The sequence below is a fragment of the Primulina eburnea genome, chromosome 3 (assembly GCF_022965805.1).
Source record: "Primulina eburnea isolate SZY01 chromosome 3, ASM2296580v1, whole genome shotgun sequence".
NCBI classification, from domain to species: domain Eukaryota; kingdom Viridiplantae; phylum Streptophyta; class Magnoliopsida; order Lamiales; family Gesneriaceae; genus Primulina; species Primulina eburnea.
Genome location: NC_133103.1, coordinates 303,166 through 330,276, shown reverse-complemented (window position 1 = coordinate 330,276; position 27,111 = coordinate 303,166). Strand labels below are relative to the sequence as shown.

The 27,111-nt window shown below is 36.2% G+C and overlaps 6 protein-coding genes across 18 annotated transcripts; 2 read left to right on the top strand and 4 right to left on the bottom strand.

The window, feature by feature from the left end:
* Positions 1–1,172: 1,172 nt before the first annotated feature.
* Positions 1,173–4,045, bottom strand: LOC140825006 (putative uncharacterized protein YDL057W). Of its 5 annotated transcripts, none has more exons than XM_073186474.1 (7): positions 3,750–4,045; positions 3,239–3,351; positions 3,042–3,143; positions 2,484–2,605; positions 1,980–2,144; positions 1,811–1,904; positions 1,173–1,422 (listed from the first exon to the last, which is right to left on the bottom strand). In XM_073186474.1, the coding sequence occupies exons 2-7, from the start codon at positions 3,256–3,258 to the stop codon at positions 1,182–1,184; spliced, it is 744 nt and encodes a 247-aa protein (XP_073042575.1). In that variant the 5' UTR covers positions 3,259–3,351; positions 3,750–4,045; the 3' UTR covers positions 1,173–1,181. The 5 variants fall into 5 exon arrangements, 4 of the variants coding, with proteins under 4 accessions (XP_073042575.1, XP_073042573.1, XP_073042574.1 ...); XM_073186472.1 differs by having other exon boundaries at positions 3,061–3,143; positions 3,750–4,043; XM_073186473.1 differs by lacking the exon at positions 3,750–4,045 and adding an exon at positions 3,548–3,571 and having other exon boundaries at positions 3,061–3,143.
* A 393-nt stretch (positions 4,046–4,438) lies between these two features.
* On the bottom strand, positions 4,439–9,720 carry LOC140824997 (ATP-dependent zinc metalloprotease FTSH 4, mitochondrial-like). Of its 6 annotated transcripts, none has more exons than XM_073186458.1 (7): positions 9,518–9,720; positions 8,806–8,890; positions 7,590–7,862; positions 7,163–7,408; positions 6,954–7,078; positions 5,867–6,343; positions 4,439–5,664 (listed from the first exon to the last, which is right to left on the bottom strand). In XM_073186458.1, the coding sequence occupies exons 1-7, from the start codon at positions 9,542–9,544 to the stop codon at positions 4,726–4,728; spliced, it is 2,172 nt and encodes a 723-aa protein (XP_073042559.1). In that variant the 5' UTR covers positions 9,545–9,720; the 3' UTR covers positions 4,439–4,725. The 6 variants fall into 6 exon arrangements, with proteins under 6 accessions (XP_073042559.1, XP_073042562.1, XP_073042564.1 ...); XM_073186461.1 differs by having other exon boundaries at positions 7,590–7,838; XM_073186463.1 differs by having other exon boundaries at positions 7,590–7,832.
* A 2,679-nt stretch (positions 9,721–12,399) lies between these two features.
* Positions 12,400–14,217, top strand: LOC140825002 (pentatricopeptide repeat-containing protein At1g09190-like). The gene has a single exon (XM_073186468.1). It carries the CDS (start codon positions 12,503–12,505, stop codon positions 13,961–13,963), a length of 1,461 nt encoding a protein of 486 aa, XP_073042569.1. The 5' UTR covers positions 12,400–12,502; the 3' UTR covers positions 13,964–14,217.
* A 110-nt stretch (positions 14,218–14,327) lies between these two features.
* On the top strand, positions 14,328–17,042 carry LOC140825005 (heat shock factor protein HSF30-like). 2 transcript variants are annotated; one of them, XR_012116567.1, is made up of 3 exons: positions 14,328–15,245; positions 15,774–16,721; positions 16,821–17,042. XR_012116567.1 is itself a non-coding variant. In XM_073186471.1 (2 exons), exons 1-2 carry the CDS (start codon positions 14,931–14,933, stop codon positions 16,545–16,547), a joined length of 1,089 nt encoding a protein of 362 aa, XP_073042572.1. In that variant the 5' UTR covers positions 14,328–14,930; the 3' UTR covers positions 16,548–17,042. The 2 variants fall into 2 exon arrangements, 1 of the variants encoding a protein (XP_073042572.1); XM_073186471.1 differs by having other exon boundaries at positions 15,774–17,042.
* A 138-nt stretch (positions 17,043–17,180) lies between these two features.
* Positions 17,181–20,319, bottom strand: LOC140824999 (IQ domain-containing protein IQM1-like). The gene is made up of 9 exons (XM_073186466.1): positions 20,160–20,319; positions 19,358–19,867; positions 19,145–19,259; positions 18,974–19,039; positions 18,802–18,890; positions 18,613–18,700; positions 18,268–18,498; positions 18,071–18,172; positions 17,181–17,774 (listed from the first exon to the last, which is right to left on the bottom strand). The coding sequence occupies exons 2-9, from the start codon at positions 19,813–19,815 to the stop codon at positions 17,334–17,336; spliced, it is 1,590 nt and encodes a 529-aa protein (XP_073042567.1). The 5' UTR covers positions 19,816–19,867; positions 20,160–20,319; the 3' UTR covers positions 17,181–17,333.
* Positions 20,320–22,861: 2,542 nt separating this feature from the next.
* Positions 22,862–26,260, bottom strand: LOC140824998 (U-box domain-containing protein 52-like). Of its 3 annotated transcripts, none has more exons than XR_012116565.1 (8): positions 26,006–26,260; positions 25,860–25,936; positions 25,292–25,608; positions 24,966–25,167; positions 24,791–24,880; positions 24,266–24,694; positions 23,362–24,193; positions 22,862–23,092 (listed from the first exon to the last, which is right to left on the bottom strand). XR_012116565.1 is itself a non-coding variant. In XM_073186465.1 (7 exons), the coding sequence occupies exons 1-7, from the start codon at positions 26,163–26,165 to the stop codon at positions 23,429–23,431; spliced, it is 2,040 nt and encodes a 679-aa protein (XP_073042566.1). In that variant the 5' UTR covers positions 26,166–26,260; the 3' UTR covers positions 23,325–23,428. The 3 variants fall into 3 exon arrangements, 1 of the variants encoding a protein (XP_073042566.1); XR_012116566.1 differs by having other exon boundaries at positions 25,292–25,580; positions 26,006–26,151; XM_073186465.1 differs by lacking the exon at positions 22,862–23,092 and having other exon boundaries at positions 23,325–24,193.
* Between the last annotated feature and the right edge of the window lie 851 nt (positions 26,261–27,111).

Here is a 27,111-nt window from a genome sequence, read left to right as displayed (position 1 = left end):
ACTCGGATAATACTATTTTTTAGGATATCGTTCACACATTTTTTTGTGTGAAAAACAAAAACAAAGATATCTACTTTTTTCACAAATTTATTTTTGTAAGATATGTTAATGACTGTCATGTGATTCATTCCCAGAACAATATATATATATTATTTTTTTGAAACGATAATATTGCGTGTGGTTGGATGATGAAAGGCGAGCATGGGTAGGGTAACTACACAGACTGCCAGTGTTTTACTCACTGTCACTGTTCAAATGATTATCATTATTATTATTATTATTATTATTATTATTATTATTATTATTTATGTTTAAATGTACAAATCCAATTATCAGTCAATGTCATAGAAAAATGAATTATAGGGATTATTATAGAATGAAATGGAGGCACTACTATTTCAGATATTTTTATGTGCAACACCATTTATTTATACTTGGATCCGAATATGCGCAAAGCATGACACCATATTCTTTCTTGTAGTCGTAGACTCCAATAATTAATAACCAAATATCTTTATTCGTATAGAAATGTGAATGAAGAATAAAGTTTCTAAAGAAGATGTACTAAAATGAGAGAAAAAAAATATTGTAAGTATCATCAATAATAGACTAATGTTGTTAAATGATATATATAAAATTTCGAAAATAACAAGTCCTACATATAAAATCAAATCAACTTTTTATTATTAATATATAAATATCTATTTTTCATATCAATATCTTTATCTGAAATCAAATTAATTTGATAACTTAATATATATCTACATCTATATTTAAAACATAAAATATAACATGAATAGTAATATTTTTTAATGATACAAAAATATTAATCTATTATCAACGATGAGTACACAATTAGTGGTAAAAAAATGTCGCCTCTATTCTTTAAAAGTTTTCATAAATTTTACGGACACATAACAAATTTTTTTTTATTTATATTCATTATCATCGAATAAAGAGTGCTTTTTTTTTTCTTTTCCAACGTTAGTTTTTTTCCTGTCCATTTTGTTTTAATTGTCAGTCCATTTTATTACTACATCGAGAAAATTTCTTCTTTTATTGATACATTACCTTTTAGGAGATCCACATTCATTCATCCTCACATAAAAAATACGAAGAACCATTTCTTAAACAAGTGTTTCAATGTTCAATAATAGAGTTAGTATTTATATACGAAGAAACTAGAGACAAGAACCCGAAGCTTTACTACTTCCGCGGCAAGAGGATGTGGGGTTTGGCTTAGGCATGGATTTCTTTTTCACGAAGCCTACAACAATTGATGCTAACTCCGTCTGATGTTTTGAGTATTCGTGATCTGCTCCTTCAACTATATGTAGAGTATGGTTTTTTATTTTGGTTGATAATTCAACAGCATCTTCGATCGGTACAATTTCATCTTCCGTCCCATGTACTGTCAACACCCTACAAATAAGAGAAACATATTATTTTACTCATTAGTCCATGAGCACACACAAATGATTATCTTGTTTTTCATTCTGGATTTACCCCAAACACATTTGAGGTGTGTGCTCAAGAGGTCCCTTGAACTTAAATGCGTAACAAGATTGTCGTTTCATGGTCTCTCCTTGAGACAAGGTACAAGGATTAAGCCTCACCGAGACTTGAGTTGAGAGGTGCACGTGTTGCGAGCTTTTAATAACATTGATCGTGCATAGTTTGGAAAGCATGATTTTCTCGATATTAATTATCCAGTCAATCCAAGCTAAGATCGATATATGAATGAAACAATGTTCAACTTATTGTAAGATCAAATATGTCATCAAGTACAAGTAACACGATAATTTCCAACCTGCAGCTTAGTGGAATGGTTCGGCATGCAGCAAGTATATCCGTCTTTAATCGGTCCATCAGACTTCCCTCACTCACACGATATACAATCTCTCCTAAAGAACTTACGAAAATAAAAAAGTAAAAAATAAGCCATCACGTGGAACGGAAACAAAACATAATATACATACCTTTTCGGTTGACAACATCAATAAATCCATGTAACTTAATCTTTTCTTGGAAGTCTTTACCGAGGCGACCTTCAATTCCTCTCCTTAAATTAAAGCGGCCAGCAATATTTACTACTGTTTCTACGTAGTTATACCTCGAAGCATATAGAAGCACAGCATTCCCTCCTGTAAGATTCTCATCCATTACCAAAGAAGTTGATTAATATTTAATGATCACCAAATTTAAGCAGAAAAAAATTTAGTCCAAAGTAAGATACTGGGTGGTCAAGACATATGTAGTAACATGTGCTTGACAGCTAGTTGTTTGCCCAAATGCAACTAAAATATTTTAAGCCATAGAGCCATCCGAATGCATCGTAGGCGAATGAACAAGGCAGTCGGGGCAATTGTTACTACTTAACACAAATCATGCATCTTTTTATGCAGTTCCATGAAAAAAATATTCGGAAAGCATAAACATCGCCTCAAGCAACCTTACCAGTTAGTTAGTAGGAGGCAACTTACCTTTACTATGTCCAACAACTGCCGTGACAAAACGTTTCGCTGCACGAAAATGCTTAACCACATCACGTAGATCTTCAGCTTCTCGGTTGTAATTTCCATACTGAAATGAACCTTCACTCTCCCTGAATGCCGACAAGATTTTGAATTTTTTTAACATGAATATAACATGATGGAAGCTTCGAGCATCAAACTCCCATTACAAAATAATTTGGGATAATATGGTAGAAAATACTTCCTATCCATATAGAATTTATTTATTTTTATTTCTAAGAACAAGTTTTAGATAGACAATCTGCCCAGGAAAAGGTAAGTAAGTACAGATAATGTCTAAAGCACAGTCAAGTATCATGTCTATTAACCATATAAGTTGTTTTAGAAAGTATCAAAGTACTTATACTTCACTTTCAATTAGATGCTTCATTAAAAAATAACTCAACTAAAATGTCAACACCGAAAACTCAAATCAGCTTCATTCAAATAAACTAAAGCATCACAAACAATTACGAAGAGATACATCATAGATTCACAAAACCGTTCATGCCTTCCTGCTTGGATTACCTGATCAGCGAACACTTACCCATTGCCGGTAAAGTCAAAGCGAAAAGCGCTGATCCCCTCTCTTTCAAAAGCAAAAGCAAGGTTCGCCATTGGGATGCGATCCTATTAAAAATCCAAAAATCAAATCAATTAAACAGGAACAAATTTTTGTAAAAAGTGAAGCCTTGATATGGTGCAATTTGACAAGATTCACAGACCTTAGAGGATCGAAATCCATGGCATATAATTACAAGTTCCTCGGACCTAGTTTCATGCAATATCCCCATCAGATTCTCTCCATAACTGTTGTGTATAATCACTCTCTTCAGCTCTATAACCGGTGAAAAAAGAAATAGAAATTAGTCAACTAACTAAATCCCATAAAATTATCCATGATCACAGGACCCATACATGAAAAAAAAAAAATCTGGTTTTTTTCTTCAGTAAATAAATTCAAAATACTCAGAAAATCATAGGAGAAAAGGTACGAAACAAGATCATATCCGTGAGCTTCAAATCAAACCCACATCAATTTACAAATAAATTCGAGAAACAGATCATCCAAAAAACCCCAATAAAATGAAGAGCGTGCGATTTTCGCTTTTTCCCATTCACTCCACTCACCATTGCTGTGAAGCAAAGTACAATGATATTTATTCATGCTGCATAAACAAAATTTGCAAAGAAAATACTGGGAGCAGCAGTATATACTGTTAGATGGAGACGCACCCGTTAATTCATTTAGTATATTTCCTGGCTCGCGGCGCGCCTTCATCGTTTCCAGGATTTGTTCGGTGGTGGCCGTTGAACGTAAGTATCAGACCTCAGACCTGTTTCAGTATTAACCTAATTTTGGAGGGTTTTGTTCGTGTCATCATTGACACGTTACATTGTGTTTTTATTGTTTTGTTTATTGAGGGAGTAAATCAATTCTCCTTCCGAGCTAGAAAATCGATAAGAAAACTTAGGGTTCTTCAAGTTCTTCATAAATTCCAATCTACTCAAGAATTGTCTTCGATCACTCACCAGTTTTTTATTTTTCTTAAAAATAAGATTAGTTAACTTTCTTCTAAAAAGTATTTTTCACGGAGCTGCCACAATGACAATCTAATCGGTTTTGATGGAAGAAATAATTGTTCGGATTATAATTTAGGAAAATGTTCAAAAGTGATGGTAATTTTCTCTAAAAATCTTTCCCCTTGTTTTATTTAAAGAAATTTCACTTCTAAAAAACCTGCTTAATAAATAATTTGTGAACCAGCGATTTTGTGTTCATATTCGGCGCAAATCGTCTCTGTACATTGTTGTCAATGAACTGGTCCAAAATATAATTGGTAATTCAGTAATTGTTTCTAAAAAAAAAGTTTGATGCAATTCTAATTTTAAAAGAGTGTAAAAAGTTGATTGCAAGGTTAACAAAGAGGATAAAAGTAGTTCCATGGCGACTCTCGACAAAGCGTATTCATTGCCATTTGCCTTTACGAATTTCTCCCTTCATATAAAGGCTACATATAAATGGCCACATTGGCAGGAATACGAACTGCAATTATTGTTTACAGGACAAATAAATTTCATGCAAATAACCAAGCATATGCACATTATAACTGCTATACCAGTAAGCACTTTTTGTTGAATCGAGTTCGGCCAGAATCTTCCAAGTACAAGCTCTTCTTTCCAGGACTGCTACTATTGAAGCACGTGCATGCTAAGATCCTACAGGGGCAATCCCTTTTGCTTTGGCTGCAGCAGTTGCAGTTGCAGCTGCAGCGGCAGCCGCGGCGGCAGCAGCCGCAGCAGCAGCAGCTGCTGCATTTGGTGTCGTTGGGGGAGCTGTGGACTGTGAATTACTACCGTTCTGTGTTGCAATGATCTGCTGCTGTTGAGTTTGCTGAGAGTTCACTTGGTTAATTAAAGTCTTGATTTGACTTCCTGTAAGAGTCTCATGCTGGAGCAATGCGTTGGCGAGAGCGTGAAGCTCATTGTTATGTGTGGATAGAATCGTTTTGGCATTGTTGTATGCTCTCTCCAAAAATTCCTTGACTTCCTGCTCAATTAGGAGCCGAGTTTCCGTGCTCATGCTCTTACCATTATCATCATAGTTGTGAGTAACGACACCCACCTGTTTGCTCATGCCGTACTTGGTTACCATTGCTCGAGCAAGGTTTGTTGCCTGCTGAAGATCACTGGACGCACCTGAAGTCACTTCGCTTTCCCCAAAAATGAGCTCTTCAGCTACTCTGCCACCCATTGCAACATCAAGACGAGCGAGCATTTGTTTACGAGATATGCTCGTTTCGTCCTTCTCTGGCAACTGGGAAACCATACCTAGAGCCATACCTCGGGGAACAATAGTTGCTTTGTGTACTGGTAACGCACCATCCGTATGAACGGCTACAAGGGCGTGTCCTCCCTCGTGGTATGCCGTTAGTTTCCGCGATTCTTCAGAAATAACTGCTGATTTCCGTTCGCTGCCCATCATAATTTTGTCCTTCGCATGCTCTAGATCAAACATGGTCACTGCTTTGGCACCATCCATTGCAGCTTTCAGAGCAGCGACATTGACTAAGTTTGCAAGATCGGCACCTGAGAATCCCGGTGTTCCTCTTGCAATTATCATCAGATCAACATCATCAGCCTTGAGTACCTACAAGACAGTGTGAAAACTGAAGCATTGAATTTTCCGATATTTAAAATCAAACGGATGTTATCAGCAACTCATTAACTTCATCATTAAGTTGCCAATAAGTGAGACCACACAGAGCTAAAAAAAAGTCTCGGTCAAAGCCATGCATGGTAAAAACTCCAATGGTACTCAAGAAACAACAATCTCCACGGGAAGCAATTACCTTCGACATGTGAGATTCTAAGATCTGCCTCCGGCCCTCAACATCAGGATTAGGGACAACGATATGGCGATCAAACCGCCCAGGTCTCACCAGTGCCTTATCTAACGACTCTGGAAAATTAGTAGCAGCAATCACGATGATCCCCTCATTCTGTTTGAATCCATCCAGTTCAACAAGCAACTGATTTAAAGTCATTTTCATGTATTGCTGATCCTTTGGATTTCGGCTTCCTCCTATAGCATCAATCTCGTCGATGAAAATGATACAAGGTGACCTCTTTTTTGCAGCAGCAAAGAGATCTCTCACCCTCCGAGCTCCAACACCAACAAACATTTCTTCAAATTCACTCCCACTGCAAGAGAAAAATGGCACACCAGCTTCTCCAGCTATAGCTCTTGCCAACATTGTCTTCCCAGTGCCAGGTGGGCCAACCAGTAGAACACCTTTTGGAAGCTTTCCACCCAAACGGGTGAAACGCTGCAATGACAAGCTAGCTATAGTGAATATATATATATTTCTATTCCTTTCGCAAACCCATATACAGGAGTTTGTTAAGAAATCCAAGAAAGGAAGGACGCGATTGGATGAAGGTGCAGGGTGTGGCACAACTTATTTATTTTCAAGTGCTTTTATTCCATGAAAAATAGTCCGAACAACACTCATTCCAGCGCTAAATCCGCCCTCGACCAAACCCTCCCCAAATGCTTTCTCCCATTGAAGAGTTGAAAAGATTTGTGCAATGGAGAAAGAAAGCAAATGCAGGTAAAACCATAACACGGAAGCAGTGTAAAACTAAAGCCATTTTATAGAATCATGGTAGCAGTGGATAAAGAAAGCCAATGCGGGTAACATCATAACATGGAAGCAGTGGAAAACTAAAGCCATTTCAGAGAATCATCTAAGTATAGCCATATACAAAACTTATTTGGAGTAAACACACAAGCGCTAAAGTAAAATCCCTTGACATCATGTTAAATGCAATTGTCCAAACCAACATTTAAATGGCATAGTGTTCAAAAGTACTTCATTAATTTTTTTGGGTGTGTATTTGAGGGTTTACAAAACAATAGACCCATAAAGTCAATACCTTGGGATCGCGAAGATAGTGAACAATTTCTTCCAGTTCAGCTTTTGCCTCGTCAACTCCCTTCACATCACTAAACTTTGTATTAGATTCCATACTAGGCTGCACTTCTTCATGTAAACCAAGCCCTGTAAGGAAAATGAGAAGCATATTATTTATCATTTAATTAGAGACAAAACTGAATCACATGCCAAGAAATCTGGTTGCATAACCTTTGCCGATTCCTCTATCCTCAATTAGAGCCCCAATACCAGATATTAAAAGGAACGACAAACCCAAAGCACGAACAGTCCGCCACAACTGCTCTTTGAAGTGCCCTCCTTCCGCAGTCACCATATGTATAGGTGCATTTGCAGTACCCAGAGTTCCATCTTTGGAAGATTTTCCCACATTTCTAAAAGCTGAAAGTGCTCCAACACTTTCTTCATCTACTTGCAAGCTAGTAGCACCCGAGATCCCTACATAAAAAGCCCAGTCAAAATAAAAGTTCTCAAGAAACAAACAAAATCCGTAATCACAGAAGAGGAGTTACAAAACAATGGGAAGTAGTTCATTCGATATAGCTATACCGAGGTAGGAATATATTCATCAAAAGTAGCAAGTCTTACAATTGGAAACATTTTTCTCATTGATTCTCACCTCGGTGCAAAGTTTTGAGAAGCTCACTTTCATCAAGCCTATCAACCTTCACCAAAGCCTTGACGTATTCAGCAAGAGCTGCTGGGTTAGAGTGTAGTGAAGGTTCACTCTCAAACATCCTTATGACTGACTCCGGATCATTTCGACGATATAGCTCCTTAAGATATGCAGCGTCACTTGATCCATCTGTTTCACGCAATCTACGAGCTAGACTGCTAAAGTAATTGGGCCTTCCAATCGAACCTGCTCCTGGGGTAGTAGAAAGTTTGCGCACTACATGAGAAAACTAAGGAGTGACAAGCATGAATGCAATATATTAGGTAGGAACCAACTGTAATCAAGGGAGTAGCATGACATTACTGAATATTCTATGATAAATCAATCACGTTAGTCATGAAGTTAATATGACAACAAAATAAGGCTGCGGTAGATTAAATTAATTTCAAAGTGCATTTGGAACAAAAGAGGATAAAGAGGCACTACTAGAACTCAAAACACGTAAAAGACATGGATAGGCACTGTCTTTAATAACCTACAGACCTTTTCCCCTTCTATACTCCGTTGACCAAATGGTTTTTATAAGTTTTGAGTCAATCTCAAAAGGGACATCTCCCTGGCCCAGGATTGTCAGGTTCCTACAAATCCCAAGTGTTTTCATGACGTGCATGATCTTGTTCAGAACAAGGAAACTATGTTGATATAAAAGACATAATCATTGCACAAATAATAAGTAAAAGTATCACGAGTGTAAACAGAGCTTGTCGGAAAACCTGAATGCTTTGATGGGATACAAGGATGTGCAATTTGACACATGATGCAAGCTATGGATAAAAAGCTAGTTGGCTCATTCTAGGCCAATTAATATTTACATATTCAACTCTTATGCTGATACAACCAAGTTCATGTTACCCACACATGTGGTGAGATATAATCATCATATTACACATTCACGATCAATTAGCATAGCTAAGTATTACTATAATGCAACCGAAAATCACAAGAAACAAATACTAGAAAACAAACATTAAGGAGTACACAATTATCAGAATCCAGTTAAATTGAATCGATCAACCTAAAATGCTGCACTTCGTGTGCTACCATTCGACAAAGTCGTGAAGAAGAAAGCATCACAATCAATTTAAGCAAAATAGTGAATATTAACACATTTGCAACGAGCTGAACATAAGTTCTTGGCTGGGAAAAAAAGGTCATTTACCACCTCCTCTAGTGTATGGTGGAGTTCTGTAACTTCGAGCAGCTAAATTGCTAAATTGCCTCAGTTGACATTGTTGCCTTTTTACCTACAACAGCAATGCACAGGGAATCACCAAACAAGAACAACAAGTTGAAGCATGCTGAATCTCAAACATCCGAAAGATACACGTGATTAAGCGGTCACTTCAATTGATACACTATTCAGGTAACAAGTTGAATATTAAATAAGCTGCCACACTAAGAACCACTTGAAACCAGATAACAACATACTGATAATAAAAAGGAGAAGAAAAAAGGAGCTAAGGGGGAGACAAATCTCAGACTTGGAATCTTTATTTACATTGCCTAGATTATGCTGATTAAATCATTAAAAAAAGTTCGATGTATTCATCCTCCAAACAGCTGTCTTTCCAAAATAGCCAGACTACTTTCCCCACACACAAACACACACATACACACTAACTCACGAATCTAAAGCAATCGACTCAGCTAAATCTAGAGATCTTGCACCAAATTAAAACAGAACCAAAAAAAGAATCACAACTTGTCACGGGAAACGCATAAGAAAAGTTCCAAGATTAGGGCTTTTGCAGCCGTACGCATTTCTCAACAACAACGATAAACAGTAGGGCTAAATCGTGCAAAATTAAATTAATTTCATATAAATAAATATTAGACATGGGATTTAAGTGATTAAAACTTCGCCAACTGACCTGATAGAGAAGACGTCGCAACACCATCTTTATTTCCAAAAATGATGATATTTCTATCTTTCCGTCTGTACCTTGTGAAGCAGTTTCAAAACTATAACTTTTGAGTGATCAATTGGAAATTGTTGAGGTCGGAGGTGATCGGAACCGGTAGGGGATATGGGTTGACGAAAATAATCTCCAGGGGAAAATGGATAATTTTAATACTTAATTAATAATTGTTGTCTAAATCTGGAAACACGGATTGGAAAAGTCCGACCCGAGAACATTGTAATATAAACCAAACAGAGGATTCAAACTAGGTTAAAGCAAAAAAAAAAAAAAACTCAACCAATCTATATCTATATAATATTTAACATTCAATTTCCATAACTCAATTATTTAAATATATGAATTTTAATTAAACTAATGTTAGGGAAAAATAGATCAAATATTGAAAAACTTAAAATTTGTAAAATCCATAATTACTCGTAAAAATATGAAAAGAAAATTTTATCGCAAAAAAAAAAATTATATCCTCGATCAGAATCAATTCATGAAAATATGTTAAAAATATTATTTTTATTTTAAATAAGAATGATGCTGTCCACTCTTACGAAAATAAATCAACGACTTTTTGCCAAAATTTCATAATAATATCAATTCCTTGTGAAATAATTATATAAATTTAAAACGTCTCCAAATGACATGTTTGCATAGGCTATTAATGCTCATTCATAAGAAAAAAAATTGGAAAGATACAGATGTTGTGGATCATCGGGCTTGCAATGGCTTGCAATGAGGGTCAATAAAAAATATATGATCTATTTAAAATTTAATTAAATAAAAAAGATTTTGACTTTTTTAAATCGAGAAAAAAGAGTTGAACATGTTAGTTAGATAAGATCATTAATTAGCTCGTTAAAAAAAATTGAAGAGTGAGCCACTCTTCTATTTCTAATTTTTTGTATTTTTTAAAAATAATTTTTTTTAAAAAAAAATAATGGAAGAGTGGGTCGAGAAGAGCACGACCGACTCTTCTACTTCTATTTTTTTCAAAAAAGTTTTTAAAAAAAATAAAAAAAATGAAGAGTGGTTGAGAAGAGCTCGACCCACTCGTCTACTTCTAATTTTTTTTTAATAATTTTTAAAATAAAAAAATGAAGAATGCTCGACCTACACTTCTAATTTTTTTTATTTTTTACGTTTTTTAAATAAAAAAAAAAAAAAAAAGTGGGTCGAGTGATAATGTTAGAGGTTTGGTTTAGGGTTTTGTTTGGGGTTTAGAATTTGGGTTGAGTTTGGGTCGAGTGGGTAGACAATTTTGATATTTTTGAGTTTTGATCGTTTTATAATATATAATTCGCTTTATATATGATTAGAACGTAAGTATATATAAAAAATCTATTTGTGTAAACATTAGTTATATGTTATAATTTAATTATGTTAGTTAAAAAGTTCATAACAAGTAGAATAATGTATCTCTTATTCTAATAATGTGGGTTGAATTTATACTCGACTAAAAATCTTAACAAATTTTATAATTCCACTAAAATTCATAACAAATTTTATATTAATAGAACTAAAAAAATTCATAACAAATTTCATTATATATTCACTTTAATTAATGTATATCGAAGCATATGAAATTAACGTTTATTGTATATAAACATTAACAAATTTTATAATTCTACTAAAATTTTTAACAAATTTTATAATAATAGAACTAAAAAAATTCATAACAAATTTCATTACATATTCACTTTAATGTAATGAATGTATATCAAAATATATGAAATTAATGTTTATTGTATGTAAATATTAACAAATTTTATTTATACTAAAATTTTTAACAAATTTTATAATAATATGCTTTTCGACCCATCTGTTACAATATATTATATATAGATATTGCAAGCTTTATGGGTCGAGAAGCCAAAATTATGCTTCTCGACCCATGCGACCCACCAAATTTGGGTCGCGTGGGTCGAGTATAATCTCGACCCAATTTTGTGACGAGTCATAACCCTCGACTCAGTTTTGATTGAATTATCACATAAAATTAAATTATCAAATTGAGTGTACTGCACCAAATATTTTATCTCTTTCTCATTTAAAAATGATACAATCTTCTTACAGAACTCGACTTATCTTGATTTTAAAGTTAACTTGCATTCAAAAAATTGATTCCTTCCAAGTTTAACGGGAAAGTAAATATATATAAAAAAACAAACGAAAAGATTATTAGTTATATAAATTTAAAACAAAACAAATATTATTAATTATAAAAATCTAAAATTAATGGATCGTGTCAGTGTCACGACCCATAGATCGTGAAATCTTCACGTCACCACCCTGGATCTCGTGCTTCAAAGTGTTGGGTCGTGAAGCACAAGTGCTTCAGGACCCATGGGTGGTGAAGACTTGTGCTTCACGACCCAGGGTCGTGAAGCCGTGGGTCGTGACACGACCCATGGCTTCACGACCCAGGGTGAATATCTTCATTATGGGTCATAAACACTGACGAGACCTAATAAATTTTATATCTCAAAATAATTTTTTTTTAATATATGATATTTTTTTTTTTGATTTGTTGTTCGTGGTTAATTGTTAGTCAAAAAATGAGAGGATGAAAGGTTGAGAAGAAAAATATTTTTTATGAAAATAAAGAATGAAATGAAATCGAATATTGAGTCGAAAAAGATAGAAAAATTGAGTCGAGTAAATTTTTTTATTTAATTAAATTATAAATTTTATTATATATAAAATTAAAATATATTAATGAAAAAATTAGTTTTCAAACAAATTTTAAATAAAAGATAAAAAAATAAATTACATTTACTCCCTTTTTCTCAGTAAACTCACTCTTCCGTGACTCCTTTTCCCACATTTTCCCTTGCAATGGTCAGGTTTCAAAGTCGAGGGCTCTCTTTCATTTGGACAGCATGCTTTGTGAGAATAAGGCTACCTATCAAATTTTGAGAGTGGAGCTTGACTACTCCAAATGCCATGAGTCGAGGAAGTAGGCAAGAGGTGGAACGGAAGCTTCTCCGCCTTCTCCATGCTCGTCATACTAGAACCCGATTTGGAGAAATACATGGATACTTCCTTCGTCACCATCTCCACTACTCCAACCAACTCCTCTCCCACTTCATTTCCATATGCTCTTCGCTTAACAAAATGCCTTATGCACATCGTGTTTTCCTTCAGTCCCCTAATCCTAACATCCTTCTCTTCAACTCCGTGATCAAAGGATACTCCCTTTGTGGTCCTTTCATTGATTCCATAACTATGTTTTCCAACATGAAACGCCGTGGCATTTCGCCTGATGAATTCACATTTGCACCTCTCCTCAAAGCTTGCGCCAATCTCCGGGAAGTTAAATTGGGCCTAGGAGTCTACAAAGAAGTTCTTGTGTTTGGGTTCGAGAGATTTGGAAGTATAAGAATTGGGTTGTTGGAGTTGTGTGTGAATTGTGAGCGAATGAGGGACGCGAAGAGGGTGTTTGATGAAATGTGTAGCCGGGATGTGATCTCTTGGAACTTGGTAATTCGTGGATTTTGTAGGTGTGGAGATATGAAAATGGGGTTGAGTTTGTTTAGGGAGATGGGTCAGCAGAGTATTGTTTCTTGGAATACAGTAATCTCTTGCTTGGCGCAGAGTGGGAGACTTACAGATGCTTTGGGTCTTTTCTGTGAAATGTTGGATAAGGGATTTGTACCTGATGAGGTGACAGTTGTGACAATTTTGCCAGTATGTGCTCGTTTAGGTGAAGTCAACATCGGAAAGTGGGTTCACTCTTTTGTTCAATCGAGTGGCATTTATCAAGAATATGTATCTATCGGCAATTCTCTGGTCGATTTTTATTGCAAGTGTGGGGATCTTGAGAGAGCTCTCGTGGTTTTTGAGGACATGCCTAGGAAAAATGTAGTCTCATGGAATTCAATAATTTCAGGTTTGGCCCTCAACGGAAAGGGTGAACTCGGAGTTGAATTATTCGAACGAATGACGAATCATAACAGCGTAAGCCCAAATGATGCAACATTTGTTGGGGTTTTAGCATGTTGTGTCCATGCAGGCCTGCTGCAAAGAGGTCGAGATTTCTTTTCTTCAATGGTCACGAATCATCATATTCAGCTGAAATTGGAGCACTATGGGTGCATGGTGGATCTGCTTGGTCGCAGTGGTTGTGTGGAGGAGGCATATGGAATGATGCAAACGATGCCTATGAAGCCAAATGCCGCTATATGGGGTGCATTGCTGAGTGCTTGCCGTGCAAAGGGCGAAATGAAGCTTGCTGAGTGTGCAGTTAAGGAGCTTATTAATCTTGAACCATGGAATTCAGGAAACTATGTAGTGTTGTCCAATATTTATGCCGAAAGAGGTAATTGGAGTGGGGTTGAGGAAATGAGAATGTTGATGAAACAGAACCTTGTCTCTAAAACAGCGGGGCAGAGTTTGATTCGATGATTATGTGTACCTATTGGCAATGCGACATGAACTGAAACTGAGGGGTGTAGATAGGTCGAGCATGTTGAAGAAATGGTCAAACGTCTGGTGGATCAAGGGAAACTTGTAAAAAACTTGTCTTGTTCAATCGGTGGTTGGCTTGGATCCTAGTTGATGGGTGTTATATCTATATATATAGATCTCATTCAGAGGCACATAAAAGTGATATCATTTTGTTGATGTTTGTTTTATGATATACCACTTTTATTGATTGACCCATGCGTTAAGCATTTGTCCCAGAAGGAGCGTTTGCCACAGATTTTCTTTGGGTTTTTTTCGTCCACCGCCCTGTTGGAATTTACATCTTTTGTTAATTTTGTCATAAAAAAATTAATAATATTTTTAAAAAATTGAATCTTTTTTCATTTATTAGTAATCTCCCTCTTACTTAAGTTAATTTTAATTTCCTTTTAAAAATACTTTAGTGTGAGTTTTTTCCATGCATGATCCTATCTGCATACAGCATCTAAAAAATCGTTGGAATCAAAACAAAAATTAGTAGTTTAATTTTTTGCAACCCAATGGTCCGGAATTTTACATTAACAATACTCTGTTTTGTAATTTTATCAATTCTCTTATTTCACCAAACAAATACTGACAAGCAAAATCTTCCTTTTTACAGCTTTAATTAAATAATTTAATAATTCCCTTGATCTCAAGAAGTTTCTAATTCTAGAAATTGAATATTTAGAAGGTTCTAGACTATTTCCTAAATTGTAGCAAGCTACGTTGGAATCCCGAAGAAGCACTAGGCCCACTCTATGTGCTGACAAACCCGCTACAAATTAAATCCAATAGTTCTCTAAATCTCGAGAACTTTCTTTCCCGCACTTCACACCCTTATAAAAGTTACTCTCACTAGAATCTACAAAACTCAAAATTCAATTATAGTGACTGATATTTCGAGAAAGTTTCGATCTTGAAGGCAATGGAAGGCGTCAAAACTATATCAGATGGGGAGTGTGACACCGCCAGTGCCGGAGTTGGTGGTGGTGGAGGTGGTTCGTCGTCGTCTCCTTCGTCGCCACGGCCGATTGAGGGTCTGCATGAAATGGGTCCACCTCCATTCTTGATCAAGATCTTTGAAATGGTTGAGGATTCTTCCACTGATTCTGTGATTTCTTGGAGCAATGCTAAGAACAGCTTCATTGTGTGGGATGCTCATAAATTGTCATCCTCTTTGCTTCCAAGATACTTCAAGCATAAAAATTTCTCTAGTTTCATTCGCCAACTCAACACATATGTAAGTGTCTTCAAGAACTCGGTCTCAAATTTCTGTCTTGCTTTTTATATTTACTAAATTGGTTGCATAGATTCATACAAGGTTGCTGAACAATCTTTTACATAAGTTTTTGCTTTTAGCATTCTGTAAGCTCCAATTGACTTGAGTTTTTCCATTTAGTTTAACGCTGTGATGAATCAAAATGTGCAACACACACACACACATATATTGTGTTTTATTTTTTGAAACCAACATGCGGAACATGTTTGATCATTATATGTTGGTTGAAACCTGTTATCTATGCCTTGAGCCATTGGATTACCTTTTTTTTCAATGAAAGATTCTCTCAGGCCTATATACCGATGTAATTTTTCATGTAGTTCAATGGGCTAGCTAATGGTTTTATAAGCAGGGGAAAAATAATATATTTGCTTATTTTGATAATTTACATGCTTGCAATGGATTTTTCGCTCTGGTTCTGATGTTAATCAGTTGGAAGCACATACTAGTTTGATTTTTACAAAGATACTAAAATATTGAAATCTGCAGGGTTTTAGAAAAGTGGATCCAGATAGATGGGAATTTGCCAATGGAGGGTTTTTGGGAGGACAGAGACATCTCTTGAAAACCATCAAAAGGAGGCGAAACGTGGTGCAAAGCAGCATTATTCAACCAAGTGAAGGTTCTTGTGTAGAGTTGGGTCAATATGGAACGGAGGAAGAGGTTGACATACTGAAAATAGACCGAAGTCTTTTGATGGCAGAAATAGTGAAGCTTAAACAACAGCAGCAGAAGTCGAGGGACCGAATCTTGGAAATGGAAGAAAGGATGCACCGTGCAGAGGCAAAACAGCAGCAAATGAGGAGTTTCCTTGCCAAAGCCTTTAGTAGTCCAGCGTTCCTTCAGCAATACCATGACAAATATTTAACAGATCCAAAGAGAATAGGAATTGGGCAAAAGAGGAGATTGACCATGAGTAAAAGCGCGGAGAATCTTCTAGAAGACCAAGACGAGGATAAGTTTCAAGATATTGAACTGAAAATGGAAACATTGCTTTCCACTGCGATGTTCAACGGATCGAGCAGTGGTGAAAATGATGCTTCTGTAGAGAAAATACCCTGCACAGGTGTTGCCAGTTTGAATCCTACAACAGAAGAAATATGGGAGAAGTTGCTTGGTGATGACCTTACAGTTCTCGACGTCGCTGAAGAAGTCTCTGCAGTTGATAAACAGACAGACATAGTTGCGGAAAATTTGGGTTCTGAAACTCCAGAGTGGGATGGAGATCTACAAGAGCTGGTTGATCAGTTGGAATTTCTTTAGTTGAATCCCCGGGATGTTATTTTCTCTAAGAATGTGGTGATTTTTGGCCTTCACGCTACTCTGATGGTTCTCACACATGGCATGGGTGGTGCATTTTCAATTCCGAGCACTTCTTGTTTTCTTGGGTTTCAGAGAACGTGAGCTTGGTTGGAGGCTAATAATTAATCAAACTCTGTAATATCCTTTTCTTCGTTAAATTCAGTTTATTCTTGCTCTGTAGATTTTCCAGGCGAAAGTGTAGAAGAGCTGAATCTGTCTTTTCTGGGGATGCAGGTACTAAAACAATAGTTGTGAAGGTTTCAAGAGGAAGAATCCAGCCATTCGGCGTCGCTTTGAAGCTATATCTCACTTGCTATTTTATTTATTTATTTTCATCTAGTCCACTTGATATTTTAGTATGGTAAACCTTTGATATATTTTTGGTAGCAATGTAAACATTCTTTTGGTCATACATGAAGTTCAATCATATTAGCCTTCCCGAAGTCCTTAGATAACATTTCGTCAGTTGAGTCAATATGTGAATATGGAAGTGCCTCGTTTGTATCTTTTGCCTAACTTCTTCAGGGTTCCATAGATCATGGTTTGGATAAACATGAAACCTATGGGGATTACTGTTATTAATGGGCCATGAAGTAAAGAGAGTTTCAACTAAATCATAATTTCTTTGATCGTGTAAGAATGTTGTAACAAAAATTTGATGAGAGCTCACAAGATTTATGCTTCTATGATCTAGTTTACTGCATGGCAACAAGAATCAACTAAAACAAATGCCAACCTGCTGGTAACTCAACAGATAAGTTCACTTGGTGGATAAACAGAGACAGGCACTCTTGGGCTGGGAAGCCCCATATTTGAAAGTCTTGGCGACACTCTAATCTTCGGGGTCGGCCGGGGCGAAGGGATAGGAGAACTACTCTTTGAATATCGTGGAGAAAAATTATCAGTGGGGGATAGACTGACTTTTTCAAGTGCCTGGCATTGGAGCTCCATTGGGTAGTCCCTAACACACCCAATTCGGGGGCCGACACCACTGCTCCAGTTGCGTGATAATGTCTTTGTGAGGTCGAGTTTTGGTGCATCAATGTTTTCTGTATTGATTGGCATGCTGCCTTTATGAATTTCGGCTGCCTTTGATAAATGGATATCATCTTCTGTTGTTACTGTAGCATCTTCATATTGATCATATTCTGTTGCTGGTTTACACTCATCATCATAACTGGAATATATCTGCAGGAATCATGATCAGCCAAAATCAGACAAAAACACTTGAGATATTAGGGAAGAGGGGCAGCTCATGAACAGATTGCGAGCAGCTTAGTCAACACAACTAGAGTCGTTGATATTTAGCCAAGCTTGAGCTCTCTTGATACTAAAAAAATTGAGCTTATCATATTCGAGTCAAGCTTGAGTTCTAAAATCTCCATTCGGTTGAGCTCAAGTGTGGATTTATTTTCTTAGTCAAGCTCGAGAATGGACAAGTACGCGACATCTCATCAAGAAAAGATTGCCTAAACCATATATACCTCAACATTAGTCATATCAACATGGCGTTCCTCTAGGAAGCTGATGAATAATTTAAAATTGTCTTCTGTTGGAAGATAGTGGCCACTGTAAGGCCATATTGCCTGCGATTACAAAAACATGAATTGTATTTTTGTTTCCTCTCAATTGAATATAGAGTTGCATTTGATAACTTTTACAATGAGTTCATGAGTTGCACCTTAAGAATGCCATTGCCAACGACCAATCTACCGGCTGATGTTGTAGCCCCACCAGCTAGAAAACTCGAGTGCTGAAAAACGCCTTTCTTTTTCTTTCCCACGTACAAAGTCCTAGACGTGCTGAGGACGAAAATCCATTTCGAATCTTCATCTGAGTTCAAGAGAATCCCACTTTGTTTGTACACTAGTTTCCCTTCGTCAACTCTCACTTCATATGATTCCCTCTCTTTCTACGAGAATAAGAAAGAAAAGCATGTTTTCACAAACGGATCAATCGACAAGAAATGAAATGAATGTATGACGGGGTGGTACAAGTTTTTACTCTTTAAAAAATGAGAGCTTACAGGCCCGAGATACTGGACGCATTGCCGTTGAAGGTCGGTTCGCGGGCAGCTAGGAAGATCAACTTCCTTCCCACCTCCTACGTCCAACCTTAATACCAAAAGGCGACAAAGATAGGATTGAAAATCAGGACAGCTCAAGTACGATTCATATTATTTTTCAGATTTTGGTTGGATGAGTAAAAGTCTTACCAGTAGAAGAAAGGTTGGAAACTTTTCTTGTCGGACCATACATCGAAATAGAAGTGTAAATTACGTCCATAGCGATGACGGGGATCGATCTGTGGAAAAATAAGAGCAAGTATCATGAATTGTGATGCTTAATTGTTATTTTAATGAGCTTGTGTATTCAGCAAGTGCTTACAGCTTCAAGCCAGTGATGCAGAGCTAGTTTCTGCGCTTTCTCATCCTGTAGTAACCCCTTGCCAACCTATAAGAACAAGCACACAATGCTGTTAATTTTTCTGTCTGAGTAAAGCGACCCCAACGAGTTCAAAACTAAGGCTTGTGATTCAACATAGTACGGTTGCCACACCTTAGCAGCTCTCCTCCTTGCACGATACCATCGCGACACAGCAGTTTCTTGTTGATTTTCGTTGAAGAATGAAATCGAGCTACGATCCAGAGAAGCTGCATCTAATGCTTTCCACCTACATAACCAAAGGGAAAACAAGAAGTCTATCAAATAAAACACTAGAATGGACAAATTTTAATTGATAATTATCTAGTTTTCTTATAGTAAACGGACCAGAGCTCTTCAACCACAACAGCACAGTCTGCTAGATTTCTTCGAGTCCGGTAACTCTTGTATACTTTCTGCAGCTTAATTGCAGCAGCATCAAGCTCCCTAATAGGTCTAGGAGAAGAAAACAGATTATCTAAAATCGGAGGAGAAAATCTGGGCTCTGGCTCTCTAGCCGATTCATGATCCTTCTCATTTAAAAATTCAGAATCATTATTCGACTTGTTAACAAACAATTCCTTTAAAGGAACAGGTGTTTTTAACATCCGTGTGTCTGATTTTGAGCTCCTCTCCAACTCCCCGCCCGCATTGAAGCTAAATGTTCTAAGCATCACCTCTCCATCTTTACTTCCAAAGCTCATAGATCTAGCAATCACAGTTTCTACGGTATCCGTAATATCGAATATCTTGTGTCTTAAGATCTCATTCCATGATGATAAAAGTAAAGAAATAGATAACCCCATTTGCTGTCAGTGGTAAGGAACTTCAAATTCTTGATTCATCGATGATTCAATGCTGCTTGGCAAGAAGTAACTTTTATCAGTAAAACATCAATTGATACAGGCTTATAACTCCATATTTTACAGTTTCCTCCGTGTATTAATGAATTTTGCTTCATAGAACTACTTTGTGCAGCATAATCCCAAGTTAGTAACAACTACAAATTGGAATAAGAACTAATTAAACCATTACTAACAGCTCAATGGCAATTAATATGCAAGAAAATAAGAAGAGAAATTGCCAAATGACATTTATACAAGAAGTAGTAAACAAGAAAATCGGTAAATCCAGAGAATACCCACTTCACCATAACAAACGGATATCAGGATTCTTGATTATTCTCCTCCCCTATCACAATTTATTTTCCCCGTTTATTTGCCGCTATTCAGTCTTTATCTGTGGGAGAAAAAGTCCTAAATTAAATATTTAATGCAAAGTACAACAGCCAACAACTCTGTACTTGTCCATTTATAGGGATTTATGTTAAACATCCGAGTCAGCAGACGACCATTCGCATTGATAAACAGGTATTCCACGAGACCAAAAGGTGTAGAAAATTTGGCAAAATGTTGTGTGATGAAGCTTCAGTGAAGTTCCATGGAAGGGGACTGCTAGTGAAATTGAGTTGGCAATAGACTAAAGTTCCATTAATCTAATATTTTTTGTAAGAGTGATGGGCCATGTTAAATGTCCGAGATTAGGAGGGAAAGGGACTAGAAGCTACCACCTTGAGTTTAGACTTTGACGACGACTCATTTTGATTACTCTGCCCACAGAATCTAATGTATCTAATACCATATAAACCAGTGTCCCAAGTCTCGTATACATATATTTTTATAATTTTTGTACGTATAAAAACGCAGATATTCAAATATGATATCTTGACTAGCCCTTTAATATTTTATTTAATAATATTATTATATCGGGGGTGCTAATTTGGATAAGAGTGGAACAAATCTTTTTATAATTAAACTGTCATTATAAGAATGTTGAAGTATTTTTTGTATCTTAATGAAATATATATTGAATTTTATATGAATACAAGAGATTGTTTTGTGTACTACGAATTTAAAGGTAGAGGTAGGATCTTATGATCTTTTGGAAAACATGGATATATCGTTCACCATTTTTCTTGGTTATTCTTATATCACGCATTGATAAGTAAGTAATTCTACAGAATTAACACGATTTTTTTTAATGTCTTCCAATGTAGTTACTATTATGACCTCGTCTTGTATATAATAATTATCATATTTCTAAAATAACATTCTCTAATTATCTATTCCATCTATTTTTTTTTTTTTTGGTAAAATATATAATTTATCTAATTAAAGATATATTTTTGTAGCCACTAACCAGCTGTTTAATTTAAATTTCAACTTGAAAATCCAAAATTTCATGGTCACAATATTATTAATTTATAGAGGTTTTAACATATTGATTAGAAAAATAACTTTTTTGATCCACTAATTTGTTTTCACCAACTCCTCAAACTTTGATTTTGATAATTATCTTCTATTTTGTGGCTATTTAGGTATAACGTGATATCATAAGTCACTATTTTTGATGTGATGACACATCAGTATTTTATGTCAATACTCTTATTAGATAAAATAAAAGGCAAGAAAAAATAAAAGTTACGAAAATCAAACTTTAAATAATTACTGCTTGCAATAAATCAAAGTTATTATCACTCTGCGCGCAGGGTTAATGCATGCACTATCCACGAAGGAAAGAACAAACAATCATGTTAAAGATTTTGGATCAATTGATGCGTTTTTGTTGCTGAAAGAGTGCCATACGCCTCGTGTTATTTCTCAGGTTTTGTCTGAAACTAAAATAAAGCCATGCATTTCGAAGCCTTTGTACGTGCGGACTCATCAATTATCCAATTCCAATATATATGCTGGAGAAATTATTATTATTTTTTATATCTAATTAAAATAATTATTAATCGATCCCTACACATGCACTGACCATTTCCTTGATGACAATTCTTAGTTGTGTGCCCCTAACCTCGGAGGAACTGAATCTTTATCTGCGCATGAAGTTTGCCTTGATAAAGACAAAACAGTGGGCGTTGTTCTTTTTCGGATGGTACGCTGAAATCCTGTTCCTATATTTTTCATCGTACAAAATGCTATCGTCGTCTTCGTCAGGAACTCTACATTTTCCCCCAGAATTATAGTCTTCTTCCATATCGAGTCCTCGTGTTTCAGCTTCTTGTTGTTGTTGCCAGAATCCTCCCGCCGCGACGCCGTCAGAACCCTCATGCTCAGACTTCCCAGGCGGTGGTGGGATTGCCTGCAGTTTTTTAACCTCTTCTTGATCGGAGACTGGGGGCTTGGCGGTGCTGGGCCGCTGCTCCTCTGGGGAATCCCATTCTGCAGACGGTGTCTTCACCGGGGACTAGTCGGGGTATTCTGTTTTCAATGTCTTCACCGGGCTGTGTGGCTGGGATTTCTTGCCGGTTATGGCTCCGCATTGGAATGAAACTGCATCAAAAAATTGTTGCGAGGATAATAGATGAGATTATGCATAAATGATAGGTAAGCCATGATTATATATATATTAATGAGATCTGATTGTAGATAGCTAGCTTTGATGGCCATTAACCTAAAGCAATTTCCCTTCCCATATTGACATAAGGAAATGCTAGGATAGGATAGAAATTATTTTCAAAGACATTTACTTTTTTTTTTATTTTTGGTTTTCGATCGTTCTAATATGTGTAGCATTTGATGTTATTGCTTTTGCTCTTAATCCATTCCTCAGATTGCTTTGAATTAAGGATTACCATTATAAGTAGTAGTGGCAAAGATCGTTCTATTCAAATTGTGTGGCTAGTAAGGACCTGAACTGTGTTGGGTTCTAGCTAGATTCAATTCGAATTGGATGCGTGTTTGTGTTTAAGCTGACATAAAATGAATATGATTCGGTCTCATAAATTAAATTTCAGTATTCACCCATCAAACACATAAAATAATCTTAAAACTCAACGGAATTCATCTTGCAAACTGAATCAAATTCATTGGCAAATTCTTGACAACATATCCAACAAATACAGATACTTCATGAATGACAAAGACTAGTTACATACTTACATGAGGAAAATAAGGCCACACTCTACTTAGTTTTACACAAAAATGATTCCTCCAAATCAATTCAACATATTCATAATTCGATGCTCTGGTGCACGCAACACATAAGCATATGAAATATTACTGTAACACCTGAAATCTTTAGGCCTGTAGTATTTACAAATTTCCATCAGTAAATTAGGACTTTGATCTGCAATCCGCCATCGATTTTTTCGATGGGATATGAAAAAGTTCGAGTCTTGATGAGATTTTTGGGTTTTCCATCTCGCTCAGAAATAAATAAACAAAAGGAAATGGCATTGAATGGACGGGTGTGTGATTTTCTCCGATCTTTAAACAAAAGATGTTTACATAATATATGAATATTTATTGAATTCAATAGCGAATAACTCTAAATATGATAAACACAGCGTCATCAATATACAAACCGGCTTCTAATAATGTTTTCTGGGCCTTCTAAAGACAAATCCATATTTTATTTAGTTTCTGTAACATTTGACAAACTTTCAACATGACTAGCTATGAGTGAAGAAATCCCGTGTCCTAATACATGATTGATCCCGAGTTCTTTAAGCCTGTTGAGCTCCGGCATCACCACTGTGCCAAGATCAGGTCTGTCTTTTCTTCTCAATTCAGCACATTTCAGTGCCAACTTTGCATAGATCAATGCCTCTTCAACAGGCCAATTGGACACTGTTGGATCGAGCAAGTCGGCAAACGTCCCCTTTTCGATTGCCCTCTCGACATGGTGAGTGAGTCCCATTGGTGGCCTTGCAGTGATGATTTGAAGCAACAACACCCCTAATGAATATATATCGGACTTCGTCCCTAACTTGCCTGTTTGCTGATATTCTGGATCAATGTAACAAAATGTGCCAGCAGCTGAGGTCATGTGGTATTGCGTGACACTATCTGCGACTGATGGTGGGACTAATCGAGCCAAGCCAACGTCACTGATCTTGCATGTGTAGTTGTGATCCAGTAGAATGTTCGCAGGTTTTAAATCCCGGTGTACAAGGGGTTCCGGCTTAGCTTGATGGAGGAAAAGAAGCCCTGTTGCTATATCTGCTGCAATCTTGAAACGAATCCCCCACGGAATTGGAGGGGTGTTGCCCTTGCGAAATAAACGATCCTCTAGGCTTCCATTGTTCATGAATTCATACACCAAGCATCCGTATTCAGGGCAGGCACCCATAAGTAAGACCATGTTTGGATGTCGTATGCAACTCAGGACTTCGATCTGCATTGTGTCCATGGAAACGACAGAATGAGTATGGTTTTTCTGTAGGGAAATTCAATAGCACACACCTACCTCTTGTTGGAACTGTTTTCTCCCTTGTGCAGCATCTGGTCTAAGAACTTTTATGGCAACCGCTGTGTGATCAAGTTTTCCTTTAAAAACTGGCCCATATCCACCTTCCCCAATTTTCATCGACCTTGAGAACTTGCTGGTGGCTTCCTCGATCTCTTCAATTGTGTATTTTCTGTAGCGAACATCGTTGTTTGACAAGACATCGAGCGCTCTGTTCTTTTCTTCTGCTTCTCGTTTGGCCTTCATCTCTGCGTACTTTCGTCTCTGTGTTTCCCTCTCTGCTATTTTATTTGCTTTCTCTGCCGCTTCAATGGCTGCTCTACATTTTGCTTTCTCCATCTCTACAAGTGCGAGGGCAGCCTCTTCATTTAGCCGTGCCTGCTCGATACGACTCATTTCACCTAGCTTCAGCTGCTGAAGTTCCGTAGCCTAAAAATATGAAAAAATAAAATTTAATCTGGTGGATTTTGTTCCTTCAAGTAATCTTATTATAAGAGATGGATTTCGTCACAAATCAAATACTACCCTCTGCTGGGCTGAAACTGCTTCTTTGCAAGCTGTATTGTACATATTCATGGCTTGCTTCATCTCTTGTTTTAGTCTCTGAAATTCATTCTGCCATTACCAGATAACATTTCTGTAAATTTATTGAGACACAATACTTAAGAACGACGATTCAGGTTATATTAATTATACTTACTGAAGACACAGAGGTCGCCTCCAGATCAACTAAATACCCCATTTTGTCAGAATTTTTAACTTGTACTTGTGTAATATCCATTGATCCAAGATCCATTAAATCAGTCTCCATGGAACTGAGACTAAATATATTTCTATTCCAAGTGCTGGAAGTCTCAAATCTATCTCCATTTTTCCTTTCTCCCTTTACAGAAGCAGCACTCCTGTTTCATGAATATTAAGCGCCTCAAAATGTTCCTCTTTTTTTTTAAAAAAAAAAAAAGTTAAATTCCACCAATAGAAAATAAAAACTTATGATTGCAGCAAAAAGGGTTATAAAAAAAATACACAAAACTTGGATTGGGGGACGACGATTTCGATGCTCCAGGTTGTGGAGAAGATGGGTGCGTAGGAGTTGAGCCAGTCAATTGTCGTGCTGCAGGACGCATAGATTGTGTCTTCCCTTTTGATATTACGTAAACTGAACAAAAATCGGGTGCAGCCTTGTTTATCATGGTTGGAACGTCATGAGCCCACAATTTTCTTGTCAGGGCATTTCTTGATGAGGCACCAAGAACCATTTTGGTGATATTGTGTTTGTTGATGTAGTCTAAAAGTGGGGTATGTACATCTACGCCTTCAAGAATAACTTCTTTTATTACTATCTGCGATGTCCTCCACGGCAAGATTGAGGAAAAAAATACATTTTAGCTTTAAATTTGGTAACATCCGGCCCATTTTTTATTTAGGCAAGGTTGGTAACAATAGTCAAAAGTTGTAGATCGATCATTTAACCATGTAATATGAAGAATATCATCATGCAAGACATGCATTTTTGTGATGGAAGCACTTGTTCGGAAGATTGAATGCATTGGTTTACAACAAGAATAATCGTCACGACACAAATTTGACTTACCCTTTTACGCGCACAATATGCACGAAAAGGTGAGAAAATATCCTGAATTCCTTCTGCAGCTCTACCATGTAAACCATCTGCAATAACATGAAATCAAAATTATACATTCTAATCGTCTCTGGGAAAGGAGTTTCGTGTACATGTACCTGCATGTTGTGTATTTTTGGTCTTGACGTGGATCAAAATAAGAGTAAAATTGGTAAGAAGAAGATGTTCTATTGCCCATCTGACAGCCGGTGTGCTATTCTTGTCTCTGTCAATGGCCACCGCAGTCGGGTTGTCGTCATGTAGAATCTGAGGCGCCATTCATCAGAAAGTGGAGGTCGCCTGTCGGCAGTATTGGCCCGCCACCAGTCTTCTCCTGCACCAAGTTTTTTGTGTCCTCTCGTTATATGAAGTAGTATTTATAGGATGTTATATTATCCATTCATTTTTCGATTGTTGACTGGTGATATCTTTACGATGAACCATGTATATATTAATATAAACATGACGACTTTTTATTATTACTTACGTGCATCGTCAATTATATATATACAATACAATATTTTTTTTAAAAAAAAATACAACAATATATAGATCATTTTTGTTACAATATTAATTGAAACAAATTTAAAGAAAATGTTTATCCATGCAAACATGCCTAAAGGAAAGTAATAAATTAAAAACAAATAACCGATTTTGAAAAAGCTTTAAACTAAAATTTACGTAGACGAACTAATAATCAAATAAAATTTCTCACCACTAAGTGATATAAACCTCTGCATAACTAATTAAATAAACCCTAGAATAATAATAAATTTGCATCATCAACTATAATTACAATCATCTAATTTCATCAACAAATTTTCATGGTATACGTACTTGTCGTTGCTAATATTTGAAATATAAATAAACATTCAAATCACTATCTATATATAGCCAATTATTAATCCAAATCAATTCCTATAGAATTATCAAATAAATTTTTATAATCTAATTCATCATGAGTAACATTATTTTGATTTATCAATCTCTTTTTCTTCTTCTATATATGGGTTTGCTATTGAATAATTGCACCCCTTGAAATCAATGAGAATCAAACCCATAATCTTGACTTTAATATTAATTGTAGAATCAAACGTTTGTCGATTTACCAAAAATTATAACTGGTGGTAACGGTGCAACTAATAATCGTTACCACCTGCATTCGAACAAAATCAAACTTGTTCATTTTTCGAAAAGAGGCTTTGCAATGTAAATAAATTTCTAT